Source organism: Oncorhynchus kisutch, linkage group LG17 (genome assembly GCF_002021735.2).
Source record: "Oncorhynchus kisutch isolate 150728-3 linkage group LG17, Okis_V2, whole genome shotgun sequence".
Classification (NCBI taxonomy): domain Eukaryota; kingdom Metazoa; phylum Chordata; class Actinopteri; order Salmoniformes; family Salmonidae; genus Oncorhynchus; species Oncorhynchus kisutch.
Window position 1 is genome coordinate 86,459,000 of NC_034190.2, and position 25,430 is coordinate 86,484,429.

Below are 25,430 nucleotides of genomic sequence, written 5' to 3' on the forward strand. Positions count from 1 at the left end.
TACTGAAATATTCACTTTGTGTGTGTCTCTGTGTGTGTGTCCTCAAACCCCTGCATCTACTTAGTATGGGAACTGGGTCAAACTAACATCTCAAATGCTATGACTTCAAAAATAAGACATTTGAAATGCTATCAACGACAAAGAGAAACATTATACCAATCAATAAATGTTTACCAATCAATACATTTTTACCAATCAATAAATGTTTATTGTTTTGAAAATAGAGCGTCTCTAGTTGTCTATAAACACAATCTTCATTGGTTAATATACCAGGAATACATTTAACTAACTAGTCTGTCTCCACACCAGGAACAGCACTGCTGAGGATATACCAGGAATACATTTAATTAGCTAGTACAAACTTGTTCACAAACACAAGGATCTATGTAGGTCTTGGATGTGGACTGGTGGAGTGACTGGGAGAGGAGTGACTGGGAGAGGAGTCACTGGGAGAGGAGTGACTGGGAGAGGAGTGACTGGGAGAGGAGTCACTGGGAGAGGAGTGACTGGGAGAGGAGTCCCTGGGAGAGGAGTGACTGGGAGAGGAGTCACTGGGAGAGGAGTCACTGGGAGAGGAGTCACTGGGAGAGGAGTCACTGGGAGAGGAGTCACAGGGAGAGGAGTGACTGGGAGAGGAGTCACTGGGAGAGGAGTGACTGGGAGAGGAGTGACTGGGAGAGGAGTCACTGGGAGAGGAGTGACTGGGAGAGGAGTGACTAGGAGAAGAGTCACTGGGAGAAGAGTGACTGGGAGAAGGGTGACTGGGAGAGGAGTGACTGGGAGAGGAGTGACTGGGAGAGGAGTGACTGGGAGAGGAGTTACTGGGAGAAGAGTCACTGGGAGAGGAGTCACTGGGAGAGGAGTCACTGGGAGTCACTGGGAGAGGAGTCACTGGGAGAGGAGTGACTGGGAGAGGAGTCACTGGGAGAGGAGTGACTGGGAGAGGAGTCACTGGGAGAGGAGTCACTGGGAGAGGAGTGACTGGGAGAGGAGTCACTGGGAGAGGAGTCACTGGGAGAGGAGTCACTGGGAGAGGAGTGACTGGGAGAGGAGTCACTGGGAGAGGAGTGACTGGGAGAGGAGTGACTGGGAGAGGAGTGACTGGGAGAGGAGTCACTGGGAGAGGAGTGACTGGGAGAGGAGTCACTGGGAGAGGAGTGACTGGGAGAGGAGTCACTGGGAGAGGAGTCACTGGGAGAGGAGTGACTGGGAGAGGAGTGACTGGGAGAGGAGTGACTGGGAGAGGAGTCACTGGGAGAGGAGTGACTGGGAGAGGAGTGACTAGGAGAGGAGTCACTGGGAGAGGAGTGACTAGGAGAAGAGTCACTGGGAGAAGAGTGACTGGGAGAAGGGTGACTGGGAGAGGAGTGACTGGGAGAGGAGTGACTGGGAGAGGAGTGACTGGGAGAGGAGTTACTGGGAGAGGAGTGACTGGGAGAGGAGTCACTGGGAGAGGAGAGACTGGGAGAGGAGTCACTGGGAGAGGAGTGACTATAAGAAGAGTGACTGGGAGAAGATTGACTGGGAGAGGAGTGACTGGGAGAGGAGTGACTGGGAGAGGAGTGACTGGGAGAGGGGTGACTGGGAGAGGAGTCACTGGGAGAGGAGTGACTGGGAGAGGAGTCACTGGGAGAGGAGTGACTAGGAGAAGAGTGACTGGGAGAAGAGTGACTGGGAGAAGAGTGACTGGGAGAGGAGTGACTGGGAGAGGAGTGACTGGGAGAGGAGTCACTGGGAGAGGAGTCACTGGGAGAGGGGTGACTGGGAGAGGAGTGACTGGGAGAGGAGTGACTGGGAGAGGAGTCACTGGGAGAGGAGTGACTGGGAGAGGAGTCACTGGGAGAGGAGTCACTGAGTGATGGTGAGTTAGTATTCCTCTGCCCCAACAGACACCTCATCATTAAACTCCTATAGAGACAGACAGAGGGAACAACAGACACCTCATCATTAAACTCCTATAGAGACAGACAGAGGGAACAACAGACACCTCATCATTAAACTCCTATAGAGACAGACAGAGGGAACAAAAGTTGGACCCCAACGAAGGTGATGTGCACTTAAAGTCACAGGGGGTTGGTGAGTCTCTCCTGTGTGTGCTATACCCTGAGTCTCTCCTGTGCGTGTGTGCTATACCCTGAGTCTCTCCTGTGTGTGTTATACCCTGAGTCTCTCCTGTGTGTGTTATAACCTGAGTCTCTCCTATGCGTGTTATACCCTGAGTCTCTCCTGTGCGTGTTATACCCTGAGTCTCTCCTGTGTGTGTGTTATACCCTGAGTCTCTCCTGTGTGTGTTATACCCTGAGTCTCTCCTGTGTGTGCTATACCGAGTCTCTCCTGTGTGCTATACCCTGAGTCTCTCCTGTGCGTGTTATACCCTGAGTTTCTCCTGTGCGTGCTATACCCTGAGTTTCTCCTGGGCCTCAGACTTCTCCTCAGGAGAGATGGGTTCCTTGTCGAGGCGCTCCAGCAACGGCAGGCGGCTCAGGACACACAGACGGTAGTCCTCCGTCTCCACGAGAGGGTTTTCCGCTAGGACCAGCGCTCGCAATGTCCTGGATACGCCCACCAGACTACGCAAGGCACGCTGGGCAGACACCAGGTTACCCCTGAAGGGGGGAAGGAGGGGAGAAGGGGAGACTGAGGGGTACTATAATGCAGTAGCCTGCTGAGGTAAAGAGGAGATGGAGGGGTACTATGATGCAGTAGCCTGCTGAGGTAAAGGGGAGATGGAGGGGTACTATGATGCAGTAGCCTGCTGAGGTAAAGAGGAGATGGAGGGGTACTATGATGCAGTAGCCTGCTGAGGTAAAGAGGAGATGGAGGGGTACTATGATGCAGTAGCCTGCTGAGGTAAAGAGGAGATGGAGGGGTACTATGATACAGTAGCCTGCTGAGGTAAAGAGGAGATGGAGGGGTACTATGATGCAGTAGCCTGCTGAGGTAAAGGGAGGCTATGATGCAGTAGCCTGCTGAGGTAAAGGGAGGCTATGATACAGTAGCCTGCTGAGGTAAAGGGAGGCTATGATACAGTAGCCTGCTGAGGTAAAGGGAGGCTATGATACAGTAGCCTGCTGAGGTAAAGGGAGGCTATGATGCAGTAGCCTGCTGAGGTAAAGGGAGGCTATGATGCAGTAGCCTGCTGAGGTAAAGGGAGGTATTTATACATTCATCTGTCAGGGGGATTGACGTCAGATGTTTAGTGAAGGCCAGTTGACGGTGTTGAGGTACTGTTGGGACTGATGTCTACCTGATGTTGAGGTACTGTTGGGACTGATCTCTACCTGATGTTGAGGTACTGTTGGGACTGATGCCTACCTGATGTTGAGGTACTGTTGGGACTTATGCCTACCTGATGTTGAGGTACTGCAGGGCCTTCATGTTGGGACTGATGCCTACCTGATGTTGAGGTATTGCAGGGACTGATGTCTACCTGATGTTGAGGTACTGTTGGGACTGATGTCTACCTGATGTTGAGGTACTGTTGGGACTGATGTCTACCTGATGTTGAGGTACTGCAGGGCCTTCATGTTGGGACTGATGTCTACCTGATGTTGAGGTACTGTTGGGACTGATGCCTACCTGATGTTGAGGTACTGTTGGGACTGATGCCTACCTGATGTTGAGGTACTGTTGGGACTGATATCTACCTGATGTTGAGGTTACTGTTGGGACTGATGTCTACCTGATGTTGAGGTACTGCAGGGCCTTCATGTTGGGACTGATGTCTACCTGATGTTGAGGTACTGTTGGGACTGATGTCTACCTGATGTTGAGGTACTGCAGGGCCTTCATGTTGGGACTGATGTCTACCTGATGTTCAAATCAAATCAAATCAAATGTATTTATATAGCCCTTCGTACATCAGCTGATATCTCAAAGTGCTGTACAGAAACCCAGCCTAAAACCCCAAACAGCAAGCAATGCAGGTGTAGAAGCACGTTGAGGTAATGTTGGGACTGATGTCTACCTGATGTTGAGGTACTGTTGGGACTGATGCCTACCTGATGTTGAGGTACTGTTGGGACTGATGTCTACCTGATGTTGAGGTACTGTTGGGACTGATGTCTACCTGATGTTGAGGTACTGCAGGGCCTTCACGTTGGGACTGATGTCTGCCTGATGTTGAGGTACTGTTGGGACTGATGTCTACCTGATGTTGAGGTACTGTTGGGACTGATTTCTACCTGATGTTGAGGTACTGTTGGGACTGATGTCTACCTGATGTTGAGGTACTGCAGGGACTTCATGTTGGGACTGATGTCTACCTGATGTTGAGGTACTGTTGGGACTGATGTCTACCTGATGTTGAGGTACTGTTGGGACTGATGTCTGCCTGATGTTGAGGTACTGTTGGGACTGATGTCTGCCTGATGTTGAGGTACTGCAGGGCCTTCATGTTGGGACTGATGTCTACCTGATGTTGAGGTACTGTTGGGACTGATGCCTACCTGATGTTGAGGTACTGCAGTGCCTTCATGTTGGGACTGATGTCTACCTGATGTTGAGGTACTGTTGGGACTGATGTCTACCTGATGTTGAGGTACTGTTGGGACTGATGTCTACCTGATGTTGAGGTACTGCAGTGCCTTCATGTTGGGACTGATGTCTACCTGATGTTGAGGTACTGTTGGGACCGATGTCTACCTGATGTTGAGGTACTGTTGGGACTGATGTCTACCTGATGTTGAGGTACTGCAGGGACTTCATGTTGGGACTGATGTCTACCTGATGTTGAGGTACTGCAGGGACTGGTGTCTACCTGATGTTGAGGTACTGTTGGGACTGATGTCTACCTGATGTTGAGGTACTGCAGGGACTTCATGTTGGGACTGATGTCTACCTGATGTTGAGGTACTGTTGGGACTGATGTCTACCTGATGTTGAGGTACTGCAGGGCCTTCATGTTGGGACTGATGTCTACCTGATGTTGAGGTACTGCAGGGCCTTCATGTTGGGACTGATGCCTACCTGATGTTGAGGTACTGTTGGGACTGATGCCTACCTGTTGTTGAGGTACTGTTGGGACTGATGTCTACCTGATGTTGAGGTACTGCAGGGCCTTCATGTTGGGACTGATGTCTACCTGATGTTGAGGTACTGTTGGGACTGATGTCTACCTGATGTTGAGGTACTGCAGGGCCTTCATGTTGGGACTGATGCCTACCTGATGTTGAGGTACTGCAGGGCCTTCATGTTGGGACTGATGCCTACCTGATGTTGAGGTACTGCAGGGCCTTCATGTTGGGACTGATGTCTACCTGATGTTGAGGTACTACAGGGCCTTCATGTTGGGACTGATGCCTACCTGATGTTTAGGTACTAGCAGGGACTGGTGTCTACCTGATGTTGAGGTACTGCAGGGACTGATGTCTACCTGATGTTGAGGTACTGTTGGGATTTCATGTTGGGACTGATGTCTACCTGATGTTGAGGTACTGTTGGGACTGATGTCTACTTGATGTTGAGGTACTGCAGGGCCTTCATGTTGGGACTGATGCCTACCTGATGTTGAGGTACTGCAGGGCCTTCATGTTGGGACTGATGTCTACTTGATGTTGAGGTACTGCAGGGCCTTCATGTTGGGACTGATGCCTACCTGATGTTGAGGTACTGCAGGGCCTTCATGTTGGGACTGATGTCTACCTGATGTTGAGGTACTACAGGGCCTTCATGTTGGGACTGATGCCTACCTGATGTTGAGGTACTGCAGGGACTTCATGTTGGGACTGATGCCTACCTGATGTTGAGGTACTGCAGGGACTGGTGTCTACCTGATGTTGAGGTACTGCAGGGACTTATGTCTACCTGATGTTGAGGTACTGTTGGGACTGATGTCTACCTAATGTTGAGGTACTGTTGGGATTTCATGTTGGGACTGATGTCTACCTGATGTTGAGGTACTGTTGGGACTGATGTCTACTTGATGTTGAGGTACTGTTGGGACTGATGTCTACCTGATGTTGAGGTACTGCAGAGCCTTCATGTTGGGACTGATGCCTACCTGATGTTGAGGTACTGTTGGGACTGATGCCTACCTGATGTTGAGGTACTGTTGGGACTGATGTCTACCTGATGTTGAGGTACTGCAGGGACTGATGTCTACCTGATGTTGAGGTACTGTTGGGACTGATGTCTACCTGATGTTGAGGTACTGTTGGGATTTCATGTTGGGACTGATGTCTACCTGATGTTGAGGTACTGTTGGGACTGATGTCTACCTGATGTTGAGGTACTGCAGGGACTGATGTCTACCTGATGTTGAGGTACTGCAGGGACTTCATGTTGGGACTGATGTCTACCTGATGTTGAGGTACTGTTGGGACTGATGTCTACCTGATGTTGAGGTACTGCAGGGCCTTCATGTTGGGACTGATGTCTACCTGATGTTGAGGTACTGCAGGGCCTTCATGTTGGGACTGATGCCTACCTGATGTTGAGGTACTGTTGGGACTGATGCCTACCTGATGTTGAGGTACTGTTGGGACTGATGTCTACCTGATGTTGAGGTACTGTTGGGACTGATGTCTACCTGATGTTGAGGTACTGTTGGGACTGATGCCTACCTGATGTTGAGGTACTGTTGGGACTGATGTCTACCTGATGTTGAGGTACTGCAGGGCCTTCATGTTGGGACTGATGTCTACCTGATGTTGAGGTACTGTTGGGACTGATGTCTACCTGATGTTGAGGTACTGCAGGGCCTTCATGTTGGGACTGATGCCATCTAGAGTCTCCAGTTGGTTGTCTCGGAGGTGCAGGGTGGTCAGACGCTCCAGCTTACCCAGACCCTCCAGGCGCTTGATAGTATTCTGGGCCTGCACAGGGGTCAGAAGTTACAGGTCACAGGGTTAGAGGTCAGAATTAAACTGAGGTAAGTGACAGGTGAAAGGTTAGAACCAGGAATCAGATGGGGTTATGGGTGAGAGGTTGAAAGTTACCAGGTAGAGCCTGTGTAGGTTAGAGATAGGGTTGAAAGGTCAGGTAGAGCCTGTGTAGGTTAGTGTTAGGGTTGAAAGGTCAGGTAGAGCCTGTGTAGGTTAGAGTTGAAAGGTCAGGTAGAGCCTGTGTAGGTTAGAGTTAGGGTTGAAAGGTCAGGTAGAGCCTGTGTAGGTTAGAGTTAGGGTTGAAAGGTCAGGTAGAGCCTGTGTAGGTTAGAGTTAGGTTTAAAAGGCCAGGTAGAGGCGTTGGGAGGTTGGGCAGATGGAGGTTATGATGAGAGGGTAAAGGTTACCAGGTAGAGGCGTTGGAGGTTGGGCAGATAGAGGTTATGATGAGAGGGTAAAGGTTACCAGGTAGAGGCATTGGGAGGTTGGGCAGATGGAGGTTATGATGAGAGGGTAAAGGTTACCAGGTAGAGGCGTTGGGAGGTTGGGCAGATGGAGGTTATGATGAGAGGGTAAAGGTTACCAGGTAGAGGCATTGGGAGGTTGGGCAGATGGAGGTTATGATGAGAGGGTAAAGGTTACCAGGTAGAGGCGTTGGAGGTTGGCAGATAGAGGTTATGATGAGAGGGTAAAGGTTACCAGGTAGAGGCGTTGGAGGTTAAAGGTTACCAGGTAGAGGCGTCGGAGGTTGGGCAGATGGAGGTTATAATGAGAGGGTAAAGGTTACCAGGTAGAGGCGTCGGAGGTTGGGCAGATGGAGGTTATGATGAGAGGGTAAAGGTTACCAGGTAGAGGCGTTGGAGGTTGGGCAGATGGAGGTTATGATGAGAGGGTAAAGGTTACCAGGTAGAGGCGTCGGAGGTTGGGTAGGTATATCCCGTCGGTGGTCTCCAGTTTGTTTCCTCTCAGTTCCAGAGTCACCAGGTTGGTCAGGTGATGGTACCGTAGCCCCGACACCCTCTGGATACCGTTACCTAGCAACGACACACAAGACACACTCTGGACACCCTTACTTAGAGAGGCCATACTCAACCTACAGACCCAGGCCTCGACACTCAGGGGGCCCACATTGATTTTGTTGAGTCACTCAAGTATCATATTATGAACACACATAAGACATGTCTGTCTTCCTGCCCGCCTGTCTGTCTGTCTGACTGTCTGTCTGCCTGCCCGCCTGTCTGTCTGCTTGTCTGTCCGCCCGCCCGCCCGACTGTCTGTCTGCCCGACTGTCTGTCTGCCTGTCTGTCTGCTTGTCTGTCCGCCCGCCCGCCCGACTGTCTGTCTGCCTGACTGTCTGTCTGTCTGTCTGTCTGTCTGTCTGTCTGTCTGCCTGACTGTCTGTCTGTCTGTCTGTATGTCTGCCTGTCTGTCTGTCTGCCTGTCTGTCTGTCTGCCTGTCTGTCTGTCTGCCCGCCTGTCTGTCTGCTTGTCTGTCTGTCCGCCCGCCTGACTGTCTGTCTGCCCGCCTGTCTGTCCGCCCGTCCGTCTGTCTATGCTAGGTAATGGCGTGTCTTTCTGTCTATGCCATAGAGATAGATAAGAGGACTCTAGAGCTTAGCATGGGCAGCGCTTCCACCATTTTAAAGTAGTCAACTGGGTGGGAATTCCTATGGTTTAAGGAAAGGTTACACAATTCCATCCAGGTTATCAGGAGGGATAAGCCAATGAATTATGGTCGTGAGCAAACATTCCATAACTGTAGGCGACAGTAAATCGTCAACTCTAGCTTTATAGGACAGCCCATATGTAAAACGTCTGCTAAATGGCAGATATTATATTAGAAGAAAATGTACTACTTCAAAATTGAGATGGCCTCAATGGCGCTGCCCATGCGCTAACAGACGCTATAATGGGACAGATACAAAGAAGAGTCCTCTATCATTCTTCATGGGTCTATGCTAGGTAATGGTCCGTCTATATTAGATCAACTCAGTACACTGATTGTAAGATATGTTACTTTATCTCAGCCACATTCAGACCTTAAATCTATGTAAATAGATCAATCCTGGCCAATGAGGTTCTCCAACACCCTCTCCCCAGACTGACCAATGAGGTTGAGGCTCTCCCACACCCCTTCACAGACTGACCAATGAGGTTGAGGCTCTCCCACAACCCTTCACAGACCGACCAATGAGGTTGAGGCTCTCCCACACCCCCTCCCAGACTAACCAATGAGGTTGAGGCTCTCCCACACCCCCTCCCAGACTAACCAATGAGGTTGAGGCTCTCCCACACCCCCTCCCAGACTAACCAATGAGGTTGAGGCTCTCCCACACCCCCTCCCAGACTAACCAATGAGGTTGAGGCTCTCTAGGCCGAGGCCTTCTAGGCCTTCCAGGTCTTTGAGGCGGTTCAGGGCCAGACTCAGCCACTGTAGGTATGTCAGCTGACCCAGGGGCTGACCTCTGAACCCGGCCACCATGTTACCATCGCCCTGGGGGGAGGGGGGAAAGGAAATGTTTATATTATTATTATTATTGATTAATGCTACACCGTCTTACACAGGAGGGACTATACTTATTTGGGAATCATTTGGGATGAAGACAATTCTATATACCAAGACTCTGGTCAAAATGTTGCACTATATGAGGAATATGGTGCGATTTGGGTCCTTGCCTTCAGCCACAGCAGCTGTGTGAGGGCAGCCAGGGGTGAAAGGTCAGAGAGGTGGTTGGATGACACGTCCAGGAAACGCAGGTGGACAAACGAGCTGACCAGGGCCATGTCTGTCAGACGTCTGGGGAGAGAGAGAGGGAGGGGGGAGAGAGAGAGAGGGGAGAGAGAGAGAGAGGGGGAAGGGGGAGAGAGGGGGGAGAGGGGGAAAGAGAGGGAAGGGGGAGAGAGGGGGGGAGCAGAGAGAGAGAAGGGGGAGAGCAGAGAGAGAGAGAGATGAGATGGGGGGAAAGAAGGGGACAAAGAGGGGGTAGGGAGGCACAAGGAGAGAGAGGGGGCAGGGAGGCACAGGGAGAGAGAGGGGGTAGGGAGACACAGGGAGAGAGAGGGGGTAGGGAGGCACAAGGAGAGAGAGGGGATAGGGAGGCACAGGGAGAGAGAGGGGGTAGGGAGGCACAGGGAGAGGGACGGGGTTAGGGAGGCACAGGGAGAGGGACGGGGTTAGGGAGGCACAGGGATAGAGAGGGGGTAGGGAGGCACAGGGAGAGAGACGGGTTAGGGAGGCACAGGGAGAGAGAGGGGGTAGGGAGGCACAGGGAGAGAGACGGGGTAGGAAGACACAGGGAGAGAGACGGGGTAGGGAGAGACAGGGAGAGAGAGGGGGTTAGGGAGGCACAGGGAGAGAGAGAGGGGTTAGGGAGGCACAGGGAGAGAGAGGGGTTAGGGAGGCACAGGGAGAGAGAGGGGGTTAGGGAGGCACAGGGAGAGAGGGGGGGTTAGGGAGGCACAGGGAGAGAGGGGGTAGGGAGGCACAGGGAGAGAGACGGGGTAGGGAGAGACAGGGAGAGAGAGGGGGTTAGGGAGGCACAGGGAGAGAGGGGGGGTTAGGAAGACACAGGGAGAGAGGGGGGGTTAGGGAGGCACAGGGAGAGAGGGGGGGTTAGGGAGGCACAGGGAGAGAGGGGGGGTTAGGGAGACACAGGGAGAGAGGGGGGGTTAGGGAGGCACAGGGAGAGAGGGGGGGTTAGGGAGGCACAGGGAGAGAGGGGGGGTTAGGGAGGCACAGGGAGAGAGGGGGTAGGGAGGCACAGGGAGAGAGGGGGGGTTAGGGAGGCACAGGGAGAGAGGGGGTAGGGAGGCACAGGGAGAGAGACGGGGTAGGGAGAGACAGGGAGAGAGAGGGGGTTAGGGAGGCACAGGGAGAGAGGGGGGGTTAGGGAGACACAGGGAGAGAGGGGGGTTAGGGAGGCACAGGGAGAGAGGGGGGGTTAGGGAGGCACAGGGAGAGAGGGGGGGTTAGGGAGGCACAGGGAGAGAGGGGGGGTAGGGAGGCACAGGGAGAGATAGGGGGGTTAGGGAGGCACAGGGAGAGAGAGGGGGTAGGGAGGCACAGGGAGAGAGACGGGGTTAGGGAGGCACAGGGAGAGAGGGGGGGTAGGGAGGCACAGGGAGAGAGAGGGGATAGGGAGGCACAGGGAGAGAGAGGGGTTAGGGAGGCACAGGGAGAGAGAGGGGGGGGTTAGGGAGGCACAGGGAGAGAGAGGGGGTAGGGAGGCACAGGGAGAGAGACGGGGTTAGGGAGGCACAGGGAGAGAGAGGGGATAGGGAGGCACAGGGAGAGAGAGGGGTTAGGGAGGCACAGGGAGAGAGAGGGGTTAGGGAGGCACAGGGAGAGAGAGGGGGTAGGAAGACACAGGGAGAGAGAGGGGGGTTAGGGAGGCACAGGGAGAGAGAGAGGGGGGTTAGGGAGGCACAGGGAGAGAGAGAGGGGGGTTAGGGAGGCACAGGGAGAGAGAGAGGGGTTAGGGAGGCACAGGGAGAGAGAGGGGTTAGGGAGGCACAGGGAGAGAGAGGGGGTTAGGGAGGCACAGGGAGAGAGGGGGGGTTAGGGAGGCACAGGGAGAGAGAGGGGATAGGGAGGCACAGGGAGAGAGAGGGGTTAGGGAGGCACAGGGAGAGAGAGGGGGGGTTAGGGAGGCACAGGGAGAGAGAGGGGTAGGGAGGCACAGGGAGAGAGACGGGGTTAGGGAGGCACAGGGAGAGAGAGGGGATAGGGAGGCACAGGGAGAGAGAGGGGTTAGGGAGGCACAGGGAGAGAGAGGGGTTAGGGAGGCACAGGGAGAGAGAGGGGGGTAGGAAGACACAGGGAGAGAGAGGGGGGGTTAGGGAGGCACAGGGAGAGAGAGAGGGGTTAGGGAGGCACAGGGAGAGAGAGGGGTTAGGGAGGCACATGGAGAGAGAGGGGGTAGGAAGACACAGGGAGAGAGAGAGGGGGTAGGGAGGCACAGGGAGAGAGAGGGGGGTAGGAAGACACAGGGAGAGAGAGAGGGGGTAGGAAGACACAGGGAGAGAGAGGGGGGGTAGGGAGGCACAGGGAGAGAGGGGGGGGTTAGGGAGACACAGGGAGAGAGAGGGGTTAGGGAGGCACAGGGAGAGAGAGGGGGTTAGGGAGGCACAGGGAGAGGGACGGGGTTAGGGAGGCACAGGGAGAGGGACGGGGTTAGGGAGGCACAGGGAGAGAGAGGGGGGTAGGGAGACACAGGGAGAGAGACGGGGGTAGGGAGGCACAGGGAGAGAGAGGGGGTAGGGAGGCACAGGGAGAGAGACGGGGTTAGGGAGGCACAGGGAGAGAGAGGGGGTAGGGAGGCACAGGGAGAGAGAGGGGGTTAGGGAGGCACAGGGAGAGAGAGGGGGTAGGGAGGCACAGGGAGAGACAGGGAGAGGGACGAGGATAAGTTGCATTGTTGCTTATCCAATTATTTTAGATGAAACAATTGTCTTGGGTTAGGGGCTAGGGATGAGAGGCTAGGGGCCAACCTAAGGGCTAGCAGTTGATTTGGGACTGGGCCCGGTTGGCATCCCTATAGGCCCTGTTCAAAAGTAGGGCAAGTGCACTATTAATGGGATAGGGTGCCATTTGAGACCAGGTGTTTTGTGTCCTGTGGTGGTCACCTCACCTGTTTTCCAGTTGGAGCTTAACGAAGGCGTGTGCCAGGCCGTTCCCGGTGCGACACAAAAGAGACAAACCGGGGATCAGAATCTCCTTGGTCAGAGGGCATGGCTCGATCTGGAGAGGGACACATCAACACAACACTCAGCTAAGCAGCAATGAAATAATGAATTCATGATTCAATGTATCAGAATAAATGCTATTTTATTGATGAGTTATCAGTTCACATTTTGAAATGTAATGTAGGTTAGGTTACCCATGTGATCGATAATCAACAACCAAAAACGAAACAATGTCAATGTGCACCTGGTCCTCTTTTTCGGACATATTTTCCTCCTGTCCATCCTCATTCGCGGCCTCCTCTCCCTCCGACAGTGCCGCGGCCTCCTCTCCCTCCGACAGCGCCGTGGCTTCCTCTCCTTCCGACAGCGCCCCGGCCTCCTCTCCCTCCGATAGCGCCCCGGCCTCCTCTCCCTCCGACATCCTGCTCTCCGTTTAACAGTTTGGGCTGGGGACAAGTGAACGTCACTGGATAAAAAAAAATTAAAGAAATGTATTTCACCTTTATTTAACCAGGTAGGCCAGTTGAGAACACCTTTATTTAACCAGGTAGGCCAGTTGAGAACACCTTTATTTAACCAGGTAGGCCAGTTGAGAACAAGTTCTCATTTACAATTGCGACCTGGCCAAGATAAAGCAAAGCATTTCGACAGATACAACGACACAGAGTTACACATGGAGTAAAACAAACATACAGTCAATAATACAGTATAAACAAGTCTATATACAATGTGAGCAAATGAGGTGAGAAGGGAGGTAAAGGCAAAAAAGGCCATGGTGGCAAAGTAAATACAATATAGCAAGTAAAACACTGGAATGGTAGTTTTGCAATGGAAGAATGTGCAAAGTAGAAATAAAAATAATGGGGTGCAAAGGAGCAAAATAAATTAAATACAGTAGGGAAAGAGGTAGTTGTTTGGGCTAAATTATAGGTGGGCTATGTACAGGTGCATTAATCTGTGAGCTGCTCTGACAGCTGGTGCTTAAAGCTAATGAGGGAGATAAGTGTTTCCAGTTTAGGATGATTTTTGTAGTTTGTTCCAGTCATTGGCAGCAGAGAACTGGAAGGAGAGGCGGCCAAAGAAAGAATTGGTTTTGGGGGTGACCAGAGAGATATACCTGCTGGAGCGCGTGCTACAGGTGGGTGCTGTTATGGTGACCAGCGAGCTGAGATAAGGGGGGACTTTACCTAGCAGGGTCTTGTAGATGACATGGAGCCAGTGGGTTTGGCGACGAGTATGAAGCGAGGGCCAGCCAACGAGAGCGTACAGGTCGCAGTGGTGGGTAGTATATGGGGCTTTGGTGACAAAACGGATGGCACTGTGATAGACTGCATCCAATTTGTTGAGTAGGGTATTGGAGGCTATTTTGTAAATGACATCACCGAAGTCGAGGATCGGTATGATGGTCAGTTTTACGAGGGTATGTTTGGCAGCATGAGTGAAGGAAGCTTTGTTGCGAAATAGGAAGCCAATTCTAGATTTAACTTTGGATTTGAGATGTTTGATGTGAGTCTGGAAGGAGAGTTTACAGTCTAACCAGACACCTAGGTATTTGTAGTTGTCCACATATTCTAAGTCAGAACCGTCCAGAGTAGTGATGTTGGACAGGCGGGCAGGCGCAGGCAGCGATCGGTTGAAGAGCATGCATTTAGTTTTACTTGCATTTAAAGCAGTTGGAGGCCACGGAAGGAGAGTTGTATGGCATTGAAGCTTGCCTGGAGGTTAGTTAACACAGTGTCCAAGGGAGGGCCAGAAGTATACAGAATGGTGTCGTCTGCATAGAGGTGGATCAGAGACTTACCAGCAGCAAGAGCGACATCATTGAGAGAAGAGAGTCGGCCCAAGAATTTTATCCTGTGGCACCCCCATAGAGACTGCCAGAGGGCCGGACAACAGGCCCTCCGATTTGACACACTGAACTCTATCAGAGAAGTAGTTGGTGAACAAGGCGAGGCAATCATTTGAGAAGCCAAGGCTGTCGAGTCTGCCGATGAGGATGTGGTGATTGACAGAGTCGAAAGCTTTGGCCAGGTCAATGAATAAGGCTGCACAGTATTGTTCCTTATCGATGGCGGTTACGATATCGTTTCGGACCTTGAGCGTGGCTGAGGTGCACCCATGACCAGCTCGGAAACCAGATTGCATAGCAGAGAAGGTATGGTGAGATTCGAAATGGTCGGTAATCTGTTTGTTGACTTGGCTTTCGAAGACCTTAGAAAGGCAGGGTAGGATGGATATACAGTGGGGAGAACAAGTATTTGATACACTGTCGGTTTTGCAGGTGTTCCTACTTACAAAACATGTAGAGGTCTGTAATTTTATTATAGGTACACTTCAACTATGAGAGACAGAATCTAAAACAAAAATCGAGAAAATCACATTGTATGATTTTTAAGTAATTCATTTGCATGCCTCCCACCATTAGCTCTGACAAATTGAAAACCCTAGTCATTGGCGACTCCATTACCCGCAGTATTAGACTTAAAACGAATCATCCAGCGATCATACAGTGTTTACCGGGGGGCAGGGCTACCGACGTTAAGGCTAATCTGAAGATGGTGCTGGCTAAAGCTAAATCTGGCGAGTGTAGAGAGTATAGAGATATTGTTATCCACGTCGGCACCAACGATGTTAGGATGAAACAGTCAGAGATCACCAAGCGCAACATAGCGTCAGCGTGTAAATCAGCTAGAAAGATGTGTCGGCATCGAGTAATTGTCTCTGGCCCCCTCCCAGTTAGGAGGAGTGATGAGCTCTACAGCAGAGTCTCACAACTCAATCGCTGGTTGAAAACTGCCCCTCCCAAAAGATAGAATTTGTAGATAATTGGCCCTCTTTCTGGGACTCACCCACAAACAGGACCAAGCCTGGCCTGCTGAGGAGTGACGGACTCCATCCTAGCTGGAGGGGTGCTCTCATCTTATCTACCAACATAGACAGGGCTCTAAATCCTCTAGCTCCACAATGAAATAGGGTGCAGGCCAGGCAGCAGGCTGTTAGCCAGCCTGCCAGCTTAGTGGAGTCTGCCACTACCACAGTCAGTGTAGTCAGCTCAGCTATCCCCATTGAGACCGTGTCTGTGCCTCGACCTAGGTTGGGAAAAACTAAACATGGCGGTGTTCGCCTTAGCAATCTCACTAGGATAAAGACCTCCTCCATTCCTGTCATTATTGAAAGAGATCGTGATACCTCACATCTCAAAATAGGGCAACTTAATGTTAGATCCCTCACTTCAAAGGCAGTTCTAGTCAATGAACTAATCACTGATCATAATCTTGATGTGATTGGCCTGACTGAAACATGGCTTAAGCCTGATGGATTTACTGTGTTAAATGAGGCCTCACCTCCTGGTTACACTAGTGACCATATCCCCCGTGCATCCCGGAAAGGTGGAGGTGTTGCTAAAATTTACGATAGCAAATTTCAATTTACAAAAAAAAAGAAGACATTTTTGTCTTTTGAGCTGCTAGTCATGAAATCTATGCAGCCTACTCAATCACTTTCTATAACTACTGTTTACAGGCCTCCTGGGCCATATACAGCGTTCCTCAATGAGTTCCCTGAATTCCTATCGGACCTTGTAGTCATAGCAGATAATATCTTTGGTGACTTTAATATTCACATGGAAAAGTCCACAGACCCACTCCAAAAGGCTTTCGGAGCCATCATCGACTCAGTGGGTTTTGTCCAACATGTCTCTGGACCCACTCACTGTCACAGTCATACGCTGGACCTAGTTTTGTCCCATGGAATAAATGTTGTGGATCTTAATGTTTTTCCTCATAATCCTGGACAATCGGACCACCATTTTATTACGTTTGCAATTGCAACAAATAATCTGTTCAGACCCCAACCAAGGAGCATCAAAAGTCGTGCTATAAATTCTCAGACAACACAAAGATTCCTTGATGCCCTTCCAGACTCCCTCTGCCTACAAAAGGACGTCAGAGGACAAAAATCAGTTAACCACCTAACTGAGGAACTCAATTTAATCTTGTGCAATACCCTAGATGCAGTTGCACCCCTACAAACTAAAAACATTTGTCATAAGAAACTAGCTCCCTGGTATACAGAAAATACCCGAGCTCTGAAGCAAGCTTCCAGAAAATTGGAACGGAAATGGCGCCACACCAAACTGGAAGTCTTCCGACTAGCTTGGAAAGACAGTACCGTGCAGTACCGTAGAGCCCTTACTGCTGCTCGATCATCCTATTTTTCCAACTTAATTGAGGAAAATAAGAACAATCCAAAATTTATTTTTGATACTGTCACAAAGCTAACTAAAAAGCAGCATTCCCCAAGTGAGGATGGCTTTCACTTCAACAGTAATAAATTCATGAACTTCTTTGACGAAAAGATCATGATCATTAAAAAGCAAATTACGGACTCCTCTTTAAATCTGCGTATTCTTCCAAAGCTCAGTTTCCCTGAGTCTGTACAACTCTGCCAGGACCTAGGATCAAGAGAGACACTCAATTGTTTTAGTACTATTTCTCTTGACACAATGATGAATATAATCATGGCAAGAAGATATCAGTTTGTCTCTGTGAATGGTTTGTCCTCTGACAAATCAATTGTACATTTCGGTGTTCCTCAAGGTTCCATTTCAGGACCACTATTGTTTTCACTATATATTTTACCTCTTGGGGATGTCATTTGAAAACATAATGTTAACTTTCACTGCTATACGGATGACACACAGCTGTACATTTCAATGAAACACGGTGAAGCCCCAAAATTGTCATTGCTAGAAACCTGTGTTTCAGACATAAGGAAGTGGATGGCTGCAAACTTTCTACTTTTAAACTTGGACAAAACAGAGATACTTGTTCTAGGTCCCAAGAAACAAAGAGATCTTCTGCTGAATCTGACAATTAATCTTGATGGTTGTACAGTCGTCTTAAATAAAACTGTGAAGGACCTCGGCGTTACTCTGGACCCTGATCTCTCTTTTGACGAACATATCAAGACTGTTTCAAGGACAACTTTTTTCCATCTACCCAACATTTCAAAAATCTGAAACTTTCTGTCCAAAAATGATGCAGAAAAATGTATCCATGCTTTTGTTACTTCTAGGTTAGACTACTGCAATGCTCTACTTTCCGGCTACCCGGATAAAGCACTAAATAAACTTCAGTTAGTGCTAAATACGGCTGCTAGAATCCTGACTAGAACCAAAAAATGTGATCATATTACTCTGGTGCTAGCCTCTTTACTCTGGCTTCCTGTTAAGGCAAGGGCTGATTTAAAGGTTTTACTGTTAACCTACAAAGCATTACATGGGCTTGCTCCTACCTATCTTGCCGATTTGGTCCTGCCGTACATACCTACACGTACGCTACGGTCACAAGACGCAGGCCTCCTAATTGTCCCTAGAATTTCTAAGCAAACAGCTGGAGGCCGCGCTTTCTCCTATAGAGCTCAATTTTTATAGAATGGTCTGCCTACCCATGTGAGAGATGCAGACTCTGTCTCAACCTTTAAGTCTTTACTGAGGACTCATCTCTTCAGTGGGTCATATAATTGAGTGTAGTCTGGCGATAGCTTTTCGAGCTAAAGGATAGCTGATGACCACCAACCGTGGTTAGCTGAATACTAACGTTAGCCAGTAAACTGGCTAGCTTCTGGCCTCTCTTCTGGCTAGCTTCTGGCCTCTCTTCTGGCTAGCTTCTGGCCTCTCTTCTGGCTAGCTTCTGTCCTCTCTTCTGGCTTACTTCTGTCCTCTCTTTTGCCTAGCTTCAGTCCTCTCTTCTGGCTAGCTTCTGGCATCTCTTCTGTCCTCTCTTCTGGCTAGCTTCTGTCCTCTCTTCTGGCTAGCTTCTGGCCTCTCTTCTGTACTCTCTTCTGCTCTCTCTTCTGGCTAGCTTCTGTCCTCTCTTCTGGCTAGCTTCTGGCCTCTCTTCTGCTCTCTCTTCTGGCTAGCTTCTGTCCTCTCTTCTGGCTAGCTTCTGGCCTCTCTTCTAGCCAGCTTCTGGCATCTCTTCTGCTCTCTCTTCTGGCTAGCTTCTGTCCTCTCTTCTGGCTAGCTTCTGTCCTCTCTTCTGGCTAGCTTCTGGCCTCTCTTCTAGCCAGCTTCTGGCATCTCTTCTGCTCTCTCTTCTGGCATCTCTTCTGCTCTCTCTTCTGGCTAGCTTCTGTCCTCTCTTCTGGCTAGCTTCTGGCCTCTCTTCTGCTCTCTCTTCTGGCTAGCTTCTGTCCTCTCTTCTGGCTAGCTTCTGTCCTCTCTTCTAGCCAGCTTCTGGCATCTCTTCTGCTCTCTCTTCTGGCTAGCTTCTGTCCTCTCTTCTGGCTAGCTTCTGGCCTCTCTTCTGGCTAGCTTCTGCTCTCTCTTCTGGCTAGCTTCTGGCCTCTCTTCTGGCTAGCTTCTGGCCTCTCTTCTAGCCAGCTTCTGGCCTCTCTTCTGGCCAGCTTCTGTCCTCTCTTCTAGCCAGCTTCTGGCATCTCTTCTGCTCTCTCTTCTGGCTAGCTTCTGTCCTCTCTTCTGGCTAGCTTCTGGCCTCTCTTCTGGCTAGCTTCTGCTCTCTCTTCTGGCTAGCTTCTGGCCTCTCTTCTGGCTAGCTTCTGGTCTCTCTTCTAGCCAGCTTCTGGCCTCTCTTCTGGCTAGCTTCTATTGTGGATTTCAGATTTGAGGTGAATATTATTTTAGTTTTTTATTAATTGGTGAGGCAGGTTGCAGGAGAGTGTATTGAGGTTGAGTTTAAAATATATATATATAAAAAGACATGCGAAGAAAATGAGTATATATATATATATATATATATATATATATATACGGGACACGACAGGTATAACATCATGAACTAGCCACCTTCAATGTTTTTTAAATAAAGTGTAGTGAGCTAGTTTAAGTTAATCTAATTCAGCTAGTTTACAGCTAGTTTGGCACTTGTCTTCCTGACTTGGGGCTAGCCAGTACAGCTAACGCGTAACGTTACATTAGCTAACGTTGCGTCTCAAAAGACACTAAATCTAAAATAGTACAGACCATGATACCTCAATTTAGTTTTTTTAAAATTAGATATATGGTTAGTTAGTTAGCTAGTTGTTACATCCAACTTTTTAACGTTACTGTTGACAATATTGTAAAGAAGCTGTTACCTGAGTGAGTTAGCCACAGCGTTATGGTGTCGTTTCCATGGAAACAAGATCAGCAGTCCGAGGGAGATCTTTCCTGCAACTTTGCATGAAAAAAATATTTTGTAAAGAAAGTCCAATCTCCCTGTATATAACCATGATTATGGATTATAATATAAATGGGGAAAAGTTCATATAAAATTCATTGTATTTGTGTAATAACAACATCAACTGAAGGTGTATAATTTGGGACAACTCTTTCCAAAACCAGTATCATGCCATGTTTTTCACTCAGAATGTAATTTCGTTCTTTTGAAAGAACCAATCCAGTATTAGTCTAAATAGCATGTTTTGGCTCAGTGTAGGTCAAGATTGCCAATATTTTACACAATGTAATTCCTCTTTTCTTAAACCACACCTTGTGTAAAACCAAGTTTGGAAACACAGTGTTGAGACAACCACCAGTAATGTAGAAATACATTCACAGCTCTTCTGCTCCGATGCACAGTCCAACTTACCACACTAAGTGAGAATACACCAACAGTACTATTATGTTTTCCATGTGTAATTCTCTCTCATGAATGCCTTCCAAACAGTATACCAGTGATTGAAACTTGTCTCCTTCCTGGAAATTGTGTGGTGTTCAATCAGGACGAGGCTATGTGGACACTCCTGGCCAGGGTGCACTATGGGATGGCGAGGCCGGTCATGGACCCCCCCAGATAGAATTTGTACGCCCCCCCCCCCCCCCCACGCAGTTTTGTTTCACCATAAACATAACAAATGGCATATTAATTAGATGCTCAGTTTTGCCAGTGTAGCCTGCCAGTAGCACAGACCGGAACAGAGGCTATATGCCAGTGTGCGCTCATAATCTGAGGGGGGTAGGAGAAGGGTACGTAATAATGTAGTATTTTGTAGATAAAATCCCCCAAATACATTCTGATTGGGGACCTAGCCATGCCATCATAAGATACCGCCTTCAATCCCTTGTTTAGGGAGCTCATTGGATCCCAGGGCGGGGTTAGGGAGCTCATTGGATCCCGGGGCGGGGTTAGGGAGCTCATTGGATCCCGGGGCGGGGTTAGGGAGCTCATTGGATCCCGGGGCGGGGTTAGGGAGCTCATTGGATCCCAGGGCAGGGTTAGGGAGCTCATTGGCTCCCAGGGCAGGGTTAGGGAGCTCATTGGCTCCCAGGGCAGGGTTAGGGAGCTCATTGGATCCCAGGGCGGGGTCAAATTAACATTTTTTTTTCTTTCACAGAGAGGGAAAAAGATTGTTCACCTTTGTAGACAGCTACAGCTAGCTTGGTTAAGTTTTGGTAGTGTCTCACTGAATAATCATATCTAGTTGGCTAAGCTTTGATCAGCGTGGATATTCCAAAATGTCTGGGTGTACCACTATGTTGAGACCGATGGAGAGCTCCTCGAGCAGCCTGTTAGCCCGACCACCGAGGCTTCCCCAAAACAATAACAACATTTTTTTTTTAAACATCAAATCTATCTTTTGTCTCTCTGAGTTTCATAATTTTCCTTCAATTCACAAGAGGCTAAATGTATCTCACTGGAGAAAGCCTCCGAGTGAGGTAAACAGCACCCCTCTGTCTCAGTATGTGAAGCCCAACTATCTGATGCTGTCTGGTCCAAACAAGTATGGCATTGTTGCCACCAGTAGCATTGAATGCAAGGGAAGCCAGTGAGCATTTGGCCTCCCCTTGATAAAAAACAAAGTATTAAATAATAGCCAATCAGTGTTAAGCTAAACTGAGTGAGCTCAACTGTGATTGGTCCCGGCGCACCAAAAAAAAAAAAGTGTCAAGGGAAGCCAGCTTGGATTTGACTTCACACCAAAAAACACCAAAAAACATCAAAAGCCAAACGTCATTGACAGAAAAAAAAACTTGAATTTCGTTGTGTCGTTCGTTGGTCCCTTTTCTAAATTAGCCAAGGATGGAGATAGGGATTTGGACTGGTTTGAATTAATTCTCCATACTGGCCAATTATTATGAAGGCGATTCTGATCCAACCATTAATTCATACATTGTTGTGTCCCTGACCTGAGAGGATGGAAGTTCATCATGTAGCAAGATGTAGAAGGCTAATATTAACTAGCTGGATCATCGTTGCCCATAAACTGAGCCACTTACAGAAACTCGCCGATGACTCTGCTATAGTCAGCTATGTGATGGGAGGAGACTCTGCTATAGTCAGCTGTGTGATGGGAGGAGACTCTGCTATAGTCAGCTGTGTGATGGGAGGAGACTCTGCTATAGTCAGCTATGTGATGGGAGGAGACTCTGCTATAGTCAGTTGTGTGATGGGAGGAGACTCTGCTATAGTCAGCTGTGTGATGGGAGGAGACTCTGCTATAGTCAGCTATGTGATGGGAGGAGACTCTGCTATAGTCAGCTGTGTGATGGGAGGAGACTCTGCTATAGTCAGCTGTGTGATGGGAGGAGACTCTGCTATAGTCAGCTGTGTGATGGGAGGAGACTCTGCTATAGTCAGCTGTGTGATGGGAGGAGACTGCTATAGTCAGCTGTGTGATGGGAGGAGACTCTGTTATAGTCAGCTGTGTGATGGGAGGAGACTCTGCTATAGTCAGCTGTGTGATAAGAGAAGACTCTGCTATAGTCAGCTGTGTGATGGGAGGAGACTCTGCTATAGTCAGCTGTGTGATGGGAGGAGACTCTGCTATAGTCAGCTGTGTGATAAGAGGAGACTCTGCTATAGTCAGCTGTGTGATGGGAGGAGACTGCTATAGTCAGCTGTGTGATGAGAGAAGACTGCTATAGTCAGCTGTGTGATGGAAGGAGACTCTGCTATAGTCAGCTGTGTGATGAGAGGAGACTCTGCTATAGTCAGCTGTGTGATGAGAGGAGACACTGCTATAGTCAGCTGTGTGATGAGAGGAGACTCTGCTATAGTCAGCTGTGTGATGGGAGGAGACTCTGCTATAGTCAGCTGTGTGATGAGAGAAGACTGCTATAGTCAGCTGTGTGATGGAAGGAGACTCTGCTATAGTCAGCTGTGTGATGAGAGGAGACTCTGCTATAGTCAGCTGTGTGATGAGAGGAGACACTGCTATAGTCAGCTGTGTGATGAGAGGGGAGACTCTGCTCAGGGACATAACAAAGTCCTTTGTGAAATGGTGTGAGGCCAATTACTTGGACCTGAATGTACTGAAGACCAAGGAGCGAGTGGTAGATTTGAGGACAAATGTTAGATATTTTTTAATCCCATTTCTATTCATTGTGAAGAGATTGGTACTGTTGACTCTTATAAGTACTTGGGTGTAATAGTGGACAACAAACTCAACTGGAAGTTGAATTCTCAACAGAGTCGACTAAAAAGCCCAATCCAGACTACATTATAAGGAAGCTTACATCATTGTTATGTGTCCTGTCCGTGTCATTGGTGACGTCATTGGTGATGCTGTGATAAAAACAAATTCCCAAGTCGAGATTCATTTTTTTATTTTACCTTTCTTTAACTAGTCAAGTCAGTTAAGAACAAATTCTTATTGTCAATGACGGCCTAGGAACAGTGGGTTAACTGCCTTATTCAGGGGCAGAACGACAGATTTGTACCTTGTCAGCTCGGGGGTTTGAATTTGCAACCTTCCGGTTACTAGTCCAACACTCTAACCACTAGGCTACCCTGCCGTAATAAATTAATACTCTACTCTACTGAGGAAGTTAGGCGAAACAATTCAATGGATATCAATCAACAAATAGGTAATATGTGTGCTAAGAAGAATATGCTGAAGACTAGCTGTATTGGGTGCAGATGACTGAACTGCTCACCTTTGTGTCTGTATCTGCAGGTATACAGACGGGGAGGCATACAAAGGTATTGGTATGTTATACAGATCACATGTACCATCCTCCTCCCTGACCTCTTCAATGAATATCCCATAGGCCTCTACATTATGGACAAGGTATGTGTATGAAAACTATTATCGACAAACATATTATCCCCGTTTACTTACATTCACCACAAAAACCAAGGTGTGAGTACTGTTGTGTCTATGTTTTGTTAATCATCTGTATTATTTACTATTTTGGGGATTCACAGACTTCACCCTCCCTTCACACCTCTGATGAATACAAACAGGATATCTGTTCGATCACCGTGCACTGCAAAATCATTCTGGCTGTGGATACGGAGAACATCAACGAGCCAGAGGGTACAAGGGCATTCGGAAAGTATTCATACCCCTCGACTCTTCCCACATTTTGTTACGTTACAGCCTTGCAGGCTGACAACACCACTCGTGTCGCGTGCGCGTTGCAAAATAAATGTAGAAATGTATATTATTCAATTATTGCACCCACACTGCTCGCGCAAGCCAACGAGCGTCTGCGTTGCCAAGGGCTAAAATAGTTATAGTTAAAATAGTCAGCTCTATTTCTGATGCAGATCGTGCTGCAAGTCCTGCCTCTCCCATCTCCTCATTGGTTTATAGAAGCAGCGTGAGAGTTTGTTTTATGATATTTTAACCTGCGTGTCGTGATCGCGTTTGGTGTGGGGGGACAAAATACATTTATACACGATGGCGCACGCACGCAGCCGGGTTAGGTTCCGTGTAACAAGCTTAAAATATCAAAACAAACTCTGAACCCACGTGAGAGTTTGTTTTGATATTTTAACCTGCGTGTCGTGATCGCGTTTGGTGTGGGGGGACAAAATACATTTATGCACGATGGCGCACGCACGCAGCCGGGTTAGGTTCCGTGTAACAAGCTTAAAATATCAAAACAAACTCTTAACCCACGTGAGAGTTTGTTTTGATATTTTAACCTGCGTGTCGTGATCGCGTTTGGTGTGGGGGGACAAAATACATTTATGCACGATGGCGCACGCACGCAGCCGGGTTAGGTTCCGTGTAACAAGCTTAAAATATCAAAACAAACTCTGAACCAATTACATTAATTTGGGGACAGGTCGAAAAACATTAAACATGTATGGAAATTTAGCTAGTTAGCTTGCTAGCTAATTTGTCCTATTTAGCTAGCTTGCTGTTGCTATCTAATTTGTCCTGGGATATAAACATTGAGTGGTTATTTTACCTGAAATGCACAAGGTCCTCTACTCTGACAATTAATCCACACATAAAACGGTCAACCGAGTCATTTCTAGTCATCTCTCTTTCTTACAGGCTTTTTCTTCTCTTGACTTTATATTGCGATTGGCAACGTTCGTCTTTCTGGGTACCTGCTTCTATAAACCAATGAGGAGGTGGGAGAAGCAGGACTTGCAGCGCGAACCGCGTCAGAAATAGAACTGACCTCTATTTTAGCCCTTGGCAACGCAGACGCTCATTGGCGCGCGCGAGCAGTGTGGGTGCAATAATTGAATAATATAGATTTATAAATGTATTTTGCAACGCGAGCAGTGTAGTCAGCCTGTTATTCTAAAATGTATACAATTAATTTTTATCCTCATCAATCTACACACAACACCCCATAACGACAAAGAGAAAACAAGTTTTTAGAAATAAAAAACAGAAATACCTTATTTACACAAGTATTCAGACCCTTTGCTATGAGACTCTAAATTGAGATCAGCTGCATCCTGTTTCCATTGATCATCCTTGAGATGTCTCTACAACTTGATTGGAGTCCAGCTGTGATAAATTCAATTGATTGGACATGATTTGGAAAGGCACACAACTGTCTATATAAGGTCCTATAGTTGACAGTGCATGTCAGAGCAAAAACCAAAACATGAGGTCAAAGGAATTGTCCGTAGAGCTCCGAGACAGGATGGTGTCGAGGCACAGATCTGGGGAAGGGTACCAAAACGTGTCTGCAGCAAACCAGTCAACCAAACCAGTAAATCAAGC

The 25,430-nt window shown here is 48.7% G+C and overlaps 1 protein-coding gene across 3 annotated transcripts; it reads right to left on the bottom strand.

Moving 5' to 3' along the window:
* Positions 1 to 184: 184 nt before the first annotated feature.
* On the bottom strand, positions 185 to 19,853 carry lrrc23 (leucine rich repeat containing 23). Of its 3 annotated transcripts, XM_031794881.1 has the most exons (10): positions 19,608 to 19,853; positions 12,754 to 12,975; positions 12,455 to 12,564; positions 9,501 to 9,621; positions 9,177 to 9,318; positions 7,728 to 7,858; positions 6,679 to 6,815; positions 2,402 to 2,606; positions 1,941 to 2,002; positions 185 to 1,893 (listed from the first exon to the last, which is right to left on the bottom strand). In XM_031794881.1, exons 2-10 carry the CDS (start codon positions 12,928 to 12,930, stop codon positions 864 to 866), a joined length of 2,115 nt encoding a protein of 704 aa, XP_031650741.1. In that variant the 5' UTR covers positions 12,931 to 12,975; positions 19,608 to 19,853; the 3' UTR covers positions 185 to 863. The 3 variants fall into 3 exon arrangements, with proteins under 3 accessions (XP_031650741.1, XP_031650743.1, XP_031650742.1); XM_031794883.1 differs by lacking the exon at positions 1,941 to 2,002 and having other exon boundaries at positions 185 to 1,908; positions 2,375 to 2,606; positions 19,608 to 19,829; XM_031794882.1 differs by lacking the exon at positions 1,941 to 2,002 and having other exon boundaries at positions 185 to 1,908; positions 19,608 to 19,827.
* Positions 19,854 to 25,430: the final 5,577 nt, after the last annotated feature.

Bases quoted from the DNA above. Each gene is read 5' to 3' on its own strand.
- lrrc23 (XM_031794881.1), bottom strand. From the start codon at position 12,930: ATGTCGGAGGGAGAGGAGGCCGGGGCGCTATCGGAGGGAGAGGAGGCC. The intron at 9,622-12,454 runs GTGAGGTGACCA...CTCTCTCCCCAG, and splicing joins AAGCTCCAACTGGAAAACAG to ACGTCTGACAGACATGGCCC. The intron at 6,816-7,727 runs GTAACCTTTACC...ACCCCTGTGCAG, and splicing joins ACCTCCGACGCCTCTACCTG to GCCCAGAATACTATCAAGCG.